This window comes from Amborella trichopoda, chromosome 1 (genome assembly GCF_054954075.1).
Source record: "Amborella trichopoda isolate Santa Cruz 75 chromosome 1, AtrichopodaSantaCruz75HAP2 v2.0, whole genome shotgun sequence".
Classification (NCBI taxonomy): domain Eukaryota; kingdom Viridiplantae; phylum Streptophyta; class Magnoliopsida; order Amborellales; family Amborellaceae; genus Amborella; species Amborella trichopoda.
In genome coordinates this window covers 2910306-2918891 of record NC_142336.1, presented here as the reverse complement: position 1 = coordinate 2918891, position 8586 = coordinate 2910306, and the positions used below count along the sequence as shown (strand labels likewise).

At 34.4% G+C, this 8586-nt stretch overlaps 1 protein-coding gene across 1 annotated transcript; it reads left to right on the top strand.

Moving 5' to 3' along the window:
- Positions 1-251: 251 nt before the first annotated feature.
- Positions 252-6896, top strand: LOC18427064 (large ribosomal subunit protein eL30). Its single transcript, XM_006836122.4, has 5 exons — positions 252-398; positions 1702-1807; positions 2952-3053; positions 6021-6089; positions 6637-6896. The coding sequence occupies exons 1-5, from the start codon at positions 378-380 to the stop codon at positions 6675-6677; spliced, it is 339 nt and encodes a 112-aa protein (XP_006836185.1). The 5' UTR covers positions 252-377; the 3' UTR covers positions 6678-6896.
- The last annotated feature ends 1690 nt before the right edge of the window (positions 6897-8586 follow it).

Below are 8586 nucleotides of genomic sequence, written 5' to 3'. Positions count from 1 at the left end.
TATTTAAAATCTAATTTTTTTCTCATATTCATGCATCTTGAGGTTGAGATGATGGAGTTTACGATTTTTAACATTAAAACAACTTTTTTTCAATAGATTTTTGAGGTACGCCTTAAATTGATTGTTTAGGGCCTCACCTTTATATAAACAATATCCTTTCGATTTTGTAAATCTTTGGACTTCGTGTCTTTAATATGAAGATGGGGGCGTTTCTTTTTTTGGTCATATTATATATAGATCCCAGCTTCATTAGGGTTTTGAAAGTGAGGAAGGGCTATTTTGCAGGCTCGTCATCTCTTCCTCCGGGGGCAGAAAACCCTAGTTTCAGAAAACCCTAATTTCAGAAGAAACTCAGGAACTCAAACATTTCAGCAGCCATGGTTACTGCCAAGAAGACAGTAAGGACCCTATCTCGTCATTTCACTTTGATTCTGTTTTTTTGGATGTACAAACTTTAGCATTGGCAGCCATGGTGATCCTAAGTGAACTTGAACTTCTGTATATCTATGATCTCTCTCTCGCTCTTATATGTGTTGTTATGTATTTTAATTTCCATTTATTCCACCATGTTTTCGGATCAGTTGGAAAATGCAATTGTTCTCTCTCTTTATCTCTATGTGACGGTGTTTATCTGCACTTTTATGCAATTTTATGTTTTCTGTGAACTTCTTCTTCGTGCTATCTGACCATTTTTTTCCTGAGATTTGGAAAGGATTTGATTGATCCATTTATGCTCCCTCTCTCTCTCTGAATTTATTCTGTGTTGTTCTATCCAATTATCTGAGATTTTGTGGTGATTCTTCATAGCACTCTTAAGTATACTTTTTCTCAGATCTCAAGTTCTATTTCCTTTTCCTTGTTCGGTTTTCATTTATACTTGTTATTGGAAGTTTTTCTTGTTCATTGAACGACAATTGTCTTTTTTAGGCTTTGTTGGCTGAATGTTATCTTCTTTTAGATTGAATGCTAAGTTTTCTAGTTCTCCTTTATTTATTGTTTTCCTTTTTTGAGTTTATGATATTTCCTCTCATTTCTGTGTTTGGTATTTGTGGATCAAGCTTTTATAAATTTCAAGGGAATCAATTGCTCTAGTTGCTATTCAACTTCCTACTCTATTGCTTTGATGTGATATTCATTTCTTTTAGTTTTTGCTATTGCCATCATTTAAACCATTGAGGCCCACACTATTGCTTTTCTTCTGTTATTTCTATTAATCTGACTGCTCTTATAGACGTATATTTTCCATCCGGAGAACTGAATCTTAATGCTTTATTACAACTTTCAAAATGCAAATCTGTTTTTTCTTGTTTGATATTTGTATGATGTGATTTCCCTTATACATCTAACGCTGTTGCTATATATCAGTATTGAATGTCCCATTTATTTTTTTGCTTTATTTCAGTGTTGAATATATCAGCACCCATTAATTTTATGTTTATATGTGCCAGCTATGTTATATTATTTGATTTCCTGTCTTGTTGTTCTTCTAATAAATTTTCTACTTATAATAAAATATTAATATATATTTCAGTGATTTAATTTTGTCATTTTCATTATAATAGTGAATTTTGTTTTCCTCAGTTGTAAGGATACTTTTTTGTTATATTTTCTATGATTCATTCATATTTTGGGTACGTCGGGTTTTTAGTCATTGTTTTCTACTTGTTTCACTGAGCGAGATTATTTTTGTATTTCTTCCAGAAAAAGACACAAGAAAGTATCAACAACAGACTGGCTCTCGTGATGAAGAGTGGGAAGTACACATTGGGTTACAAAACCGTCCTCAGATCTCTGAGGAGCTCTAAAGGTAAATTGCATGAAATCGAAGTTTTTATTATGTTATGTCTGTTTTGAGTCTATTATTACCTGTTGTGAAATAGCCTTTTTGTTATTTTTATTTTTAACATGGACTTTGTCCCTCTTGCTTTATTAGGATTTTATATTGCATCTGCATTGTGGCATTGTGAATGCATCACCACAAAAATATCTGTGTTTGGACTCTCCCCCCCCCCCCAAAAAAAAGATAAAAATAAAAAATTACCATGAAATATAAAGTTTCTCGATTTTATTAATCTTCGATGCCTTTGCAAGATAGAATGGTCATAAATGTCATGAAATAATGGTATTTAGTGAAGCGATTGCCCTGTTGGGATACCTTGCTATGTGGTATTTCTTGGAAAAATTGGGAAATGAAGTATAGTTGGGTATATCTGTTAAGGTTGTGAACATATTTTTTCATTGTGAAATTTCCTTCTTAAGGAATATTTGATAATGTGGTGAGAGCTTGTTCTTTTTTATTACACCATTTATTGTTTTACCTGCTACTCTACATTGAAAAGCAACAAGCTTCCATTTCTTCGTTTGTTTCTTCAATTTGAGGAATTTTGTTCGATATTTTTGCTGATCAAGTGGCCTTTTTTAAGTATCAGGCATGTGTTTTGTTGCTTTGTATACCTGAGAGTTCTACCGCGCTGAAGCATTGACAAAAGATTAAAATTAAGTAATATGCTTGTTTTAAGTTGTAGGTATTTTTTTTTTAAAATGTAGTATGTTTGCCATGTGCTATTTAGATCAGTGCCATCCTGTGCCTTTAGTTGACCTTCCTTCCAGTTGAATCTTTTCATTGATTTCATTTTTATTTGTAAATTGCGGAACACTCGATGCTTCTTGTATATTGTTCAGTTTTGATCCTATGATTTGCATGGTCTGAATTTTCATTTTTGACCCTATGATTGGCGTGGTCTGAATTTTCCTGAGTGCAATTGTTCATCTAATTTTCTGTGAACCATTTGCAGGATTTTCTCATGGTCCTCTATTTCATTTCATATGTAATTCTGTATGAATCTTTTTGTGCTTTAAGTTTTTTCATTTCTAAGATGGCTTGACATGTCATATTGTACTGGTTTATCTTGTGAAGATCAGTGCTGATTCCTTGTCCTTGTCATTTGTAGGGAAATTGATAATTATTGCAAACAACTGCCCACCACTTCGGAAGTCTGAGATCGAGTACTATGCTATGCTTGCAAAAGTTGGAGTTCACCATTTCAATGGGAGTAAGTTCCTTATTCTGAGTAGTTTGACTTTTTGTGTGTGCTACTGTACTTATACTTGGTTATTTAATTTACGGACTTTTTTTCCGTGTGCGCTATTTATTTTGTTCTCCAAACCATGTGTGTAGCTTGCGATCATGATGTTTTAAAAATTTATGCATTCCATTAATTTTTTTTTTTTATGTTTCCCTTGATTAGACAAATTTGTAACTTTTTAGAATTGTATGTTCTTGCGATTGATTCCCAAACTTATTTCTGTTGCACATTAAGATTCTCTTCATTATTTTTTTAGTTTGTTATTTATCCATTTCTGCTTATGCAGTCTCAATATTTTCTGAATCTTTTTGAATTCATTGGCAATCCTGTATCTTCTTGTTTGCTGCTTTGAAAAATTTAGAGCGATGTTTACCATGAAGTGTCATTATAAACAATTGTGTTTTCATGAAAGGAAGCCTTATTTCTGTGAGGAGCCTCAGGAATTTGAACTTGCTTCTCCATAGTCTATAAAAATTATCTTTCTGCATTTAAGAAAGGAATGCGTGTTGTTTTGAATTATTGATTTTGAATTTCTTGATGAGCAAAGTATGAAATGAGCGAATAGTCTAGTCATAGTCTTAGATCTATAAGTTGTAGTTGCTGATCAGAGTGTTTTCACCTTTTGTTTTGTGGGAAGGAATAGAAATGGCCTAGACTCGGGACGAAATTGTTGTGATATGGAATGTTCTTAGGTTGTAAAGCCCTAAAATTGATAGGAGTGATATGGAATGTTCTTAGGTGGTAAAGACCCTAAAATTGATAGAAGTGTTCTACAGGGCGATGTGATTGAAGAGAGTGGATTCAGATCCTAGGACAGCCTTGTATGTGAAATTTTACCCATGGACACCTGTAGATTGCATTGCATCTTATTGACGTTGTGGTGGAAGAAAAGCTGATTGTTTGCATGCTAAGAACTTGGAAATCATGTGTAGAACTGATTCCAGCTCAGTTTACACAATGTGTGGAAGATCAGGGAGTTGATTCAGCTTTTCAAATTTCATTCATTGTCACCTTTCTTGTAGGGCATTTTTTTTGTTTTGCAGGAATCGAATCTGAGAAATTCCTTTCTTACTGGATGCCATTTTCCCATTTTTGTTCCATTGTATGGTTTATTGGATTGGAAAGTGCATTCCATGCCAAAGGGGTGCTCAATGCATTTTGGTGGGAAAGCAGCTTCATACCTATTTAGGTATGAAAGTGCTTGGCAAAATGCTGTTGTCGCTCTCTTAAGAAGATAGCTTTCTGTTGAGAGCATGGTGCCTTTAGGGATCTAAGATGTATTTGTTATCCCTTTTGGGAGATATTGTTTTGTTCTCATTATTGGGCTGGAGACTCCGAACAAGTCATGAGCACCTGTCATGTTTCTAGTCCCAGATCTAGTTCATTAACATTCTTTGTTCATGAACACCGGTCATGTTTCAAAATCTAGCCAGTAAATAATCAAGTTCTGAGAAGATCTGATACAGAAATTAGTTAATTGGTGGTCTATTTATGAGATGATCTGTCTGTACCTGCATGTGAAAGTAATACTCCTGGAACGAGGGTTTGACTCAAAGTTTTCCTTCTTTTGGTGACCCATTCATTTAATTTCGGTCGTTGACTTGATTTGTCAAATTGTTGATGTTTGGAACACTGTGTACTAGGCTCTTATCCCATTGATGATCTGTCTGTACCTGCATGTTAAAGTAATACTCCTGGAACAAGGATTTCACTCAAGTTTTCCTTCTTTTGGTGACTCGGTCATTTAATTTTGGTCGTTGGTCTTATCCCATTCCGACCTACCAAAAGAAAAAACTACCCTGATGGGAAATTTGACCTGAGCTAGTTATTATTGACTCTTTTTCGGGCTCCTCATAAGGTGACCTACCAAAAGATGAGCAAGTAATTGATGGCTTTCTCTAGTTCCTCAACTTTTGAAGCTTGACTCAGGGTGGAGAGTTAGTGTACCTCATTGTGACATCCCAATTCACAAAATTTCCTTGCTTCAAGTTTTTACTGGGGTGGTTGAGAAGCTCAAAAGGGGTTAGTATAATTTGTAGGGCAGTAGTAATGGACAGACATTTTATATGGCCACATTCAAGGAGATTGCATGCCTATGCCTGAGATGGGGGATTTGCTGGCTTTTTTGATGATTGTGGCTCTCTTCAAGGCAAATGTTTCTAGAGGTTACGATGTTTAGGGATAAATAGTATCGTATTGAAAACATTCAAAGATTGACAATTTTCTAGTTGCTTCACTTGATTCAGATGCTTTTGAATTGATGTCATCGATTATTTCTTCTTTTCTTTGTCATACGGTTGTCATGCATATTGTGAATACATTATTTGTGCTCTTGAGGTGCTGCACTTTGCATGAGTCACTCATAGTCCATATACTTGCATGATAACACAAACAGCCTATAGCACAGTAATAGGAAAAAGAAACAGAATGAATGATTGAACAGTGTACTCATTTTACCTCAACTTTGTGTGTTCATTTTTTTCTAAATGGTCATCAGGTCCTTTTTCTTAAAATCCTAATTGATTAATGCACAAGTAGTAGCTATTAATCTCTTTCTTCATTGGTCATCCCACCTATTCTGTGCTATATAGGTGCATATGCTAGCTACAGGCTGGTTGGCTAATATTATCATTTTCTGAGATGGATTATTCAATTGGCCTTTGAGGATTGTTGTCGGTACGAGATTTAAGGGGTGGCAATCTATCATTATAAGAACATTGCTTTCGAGTTTTAGGATGCTAGGTATTTCATGTGTGAAGGGCAAAGCAAACTTCTGAGCATGTTGCACTGCCATTCTCACACCGAATTTGCTGATGACCCTGATCATTGGAAATCACATTCCGTCTTTATATATACCTTCTCAGATTACTAGTTTCATCAAGATGTTTTGATTTCTTTAATTCTCATTCCCATCGTTTTGATTCTTTGTATCAGACAATGTAGATCTTGGAACTGCTTGTGGCAAGTATTTCCGAGTGTGCTGTCTCAGTATTACAGATCCAGGTTTGTCTTCCACAACTCTGTCAAAAAACAAAGTCAATGTTGATGGGACTAAATGGATCCTAAATATATTGCCTCTCTCTCTCTCTCTCTCTCTGTCTCTGTCTCTGTCTCTCTCTCTCTCTCTCTCTCTCTCTCTCTCTCCCTCTCTCCTGCATGGTTAAAATGCTCAATGGTCTCTCTCTCTCAAAATGCTCAATGGTCTCTCACTCTATCTCTCAAGATGCTCAATGGTCTCTCTCTCACGCTCTCTAAAACAACTCAATATTGATGGGGGGACTAAGAAGACCCAAAAAGATGCTAAAGTGCTCATTTGTCTCTCGCTGTCTTAAAAGCGAGACGATAATTATGGTGGGAAGTAGAAAGACCTGAAAAGTTATTGTTTTTCTCTCAAATTCAACTCTGCATACATGGCTAAAGCAACTCTCTCTCTCTCTCTCTCTCTCTCTCTCTCTCTCTTCTCTCTTTAATGCAAGTGTTTTCATACCTGGAAGACCCCACAAAGATATTCCTTAATGACATGACTGATTCAGTTTCTCTGTACTTGTAGGTGATTCTGACATTATTAAAAGCATACCTGGGGATCAGTGATATTAAGGGAGAGGGTCCAATGTTATTTTAGGAAGGTTTTGTTAGAAATTTTCTCTGAAATTCTGTCTTCCTTTTCCATGTAGACCTTCTGATCGGTTAAAACTGATGATTCTCACCCTTGTCTTTGTTTTATCATTGATTCTGATTACGATTTGCTTGTATTTGAATTGTGAAATCATGAGGTAAGTAGAAATCGTGGCATTTTGGACACTTTAAAAATGGAATCTTATTCATTCACTTGTAGCTAGTGGTATAAGAAAATTGTGCCTTCCTAGGAAACCTGTTTTAAGGCTCTTGATCAATGGCTCCATAAATAACCCTGCCTGCAATCCAATTGTGGGAAGGCTGCATGTATATCCGACTTTTTGGATAAGAAAGATTTTAGAACATGTTGCATTCACTATGTTAAAATGGGACGGTTAAAGAAAGAATTCAAAAAAATAATATTTATATTTTGCGGAAAAGAAAAATTGCAAATTTAAATTCCTACGTAGTTAGCAAATTGCCTTTTAAAATGTGATATTATTCATAAAATCGGACTTTTTAAGAAAAGGGTGCTGTTTGTATAGAGCTTAGGCTCTAAACAATCAAATTAGAGCTTATTTTCCAATAGCGTCGAGAAATGTGGTTTCAATATTGGAAATCTTTGTGATAGCATTAACATATATTTTATATTTATTTATATAGTTTGAAGTTTCAAAAATAATATAGATCGACAGATCCATGATAGCTTGAAAAATCTGGAAAATTGACGGTTCAAATATGCGGTACAAAATACGCTACTTTCAATACTTGAAATTAATTTTGTTTTCATGTTTAGGCATGTCGATGCCTATCAATTTGAAGATATTTGGGCATCAAAAACCACCTCTTCTAGTGAAATTTTTTTTAGGTAGGCTCAAATTTGAGAGGTTTGGTTATATATAAAGTTTTCTTTTAAGAAAAATGTTTGGAACGAAAGCTTAGAAAAAAAAAAAAAAAAAAAGCCCTTATTTGGTAAAAAAAAAAGTATAAAACGTACTTTTAACAAAAACGACAAAAAAAAAGAAAGCTTATTTTTTCCAAAAGAACGTATGAAACGTGTTTTTAACAAAAATGACTTGATGATGACCAAAAAATGTATCCTTTTCTTACCTGTAAATATTTTTTGAAATATAAATTTTTTATTTCCTGTTATGTGTACTGCTATTTTCGTACTTTCTAAAAAACATATTATTTCTAAACAAAATATTTCTATAGTAGCTTAGAAAGAAACATCCAGAGTATTTCTTTCTAATTTGAAACTTAAAAGATGCAATCTCATGTTGATTTTACCTCACAAAGTTGAACGTCACAAAGTAGAAACAAATTGGAATAACCTCACAAAGTTGAACGTCACAAAGTAGAAACAAATTGGAATAAAAATGCACGAAAGTCATTAAATCAAAAGTCCTCAAATTTTGGCTTGATAACGATCTACCCATAAATCCATGATATATATTAGAGCTTAAAGGCATTACTCATCCATTACATATATTAGAGCTCAAAGGCATTACTCTTTTAATATAAAAGCCTAATTTTTTTTAAAAAAAAACCAAACCTAATCTTTCATCTTTGAGATTTTGTGTATTTGCATGCCCTCTCTCTCATCCAAGCTTATACCTAATCTTATGAGATTTTGTGTATTTGCATGTCCTCTCTCACCCAAGCTTATAACTAATCCTGTTGTGAGGAGATTTTTCTTCGAGCAACTTTGTGACTGTTTTTCTGTGGCTGTGGGCACCTCATAATGAAGGCTTTGGGTGCAGAAGAGATTCTTTTGGGTTAGAAGCGAAGGTTGAACAGAAGCTTTGATAAATAAAGAATTTAGGGTTTTATTCTTCTTGCTCTGGGAAAAGTTCGGACGCTCTTCTTTTTCTCTCTAACCTAA

Excerpts from the sequence above, each read along its gene's own strand:
- LOC18427064 (XM_006836122.4), top strand. The coding sequence starts at position 378 with ATGGTTACTGCCAAGAAGACA. Across the intron at positions 3,054-6,020 it reads AGTTCACCATTTCAATGGGA|ACAATGTAGATCTTGGAACT; the intron begins GTAAGTTCCTTA and ends TCTTTGTATCAG. Across the intron at positions 6,090-6,636 it reads TCTCAGTATTACAGATCCAG|GTGATTCTGACATTATTAAA; the intron begins GTTTGTCTTCCA and ends CTGTACTTGTAG.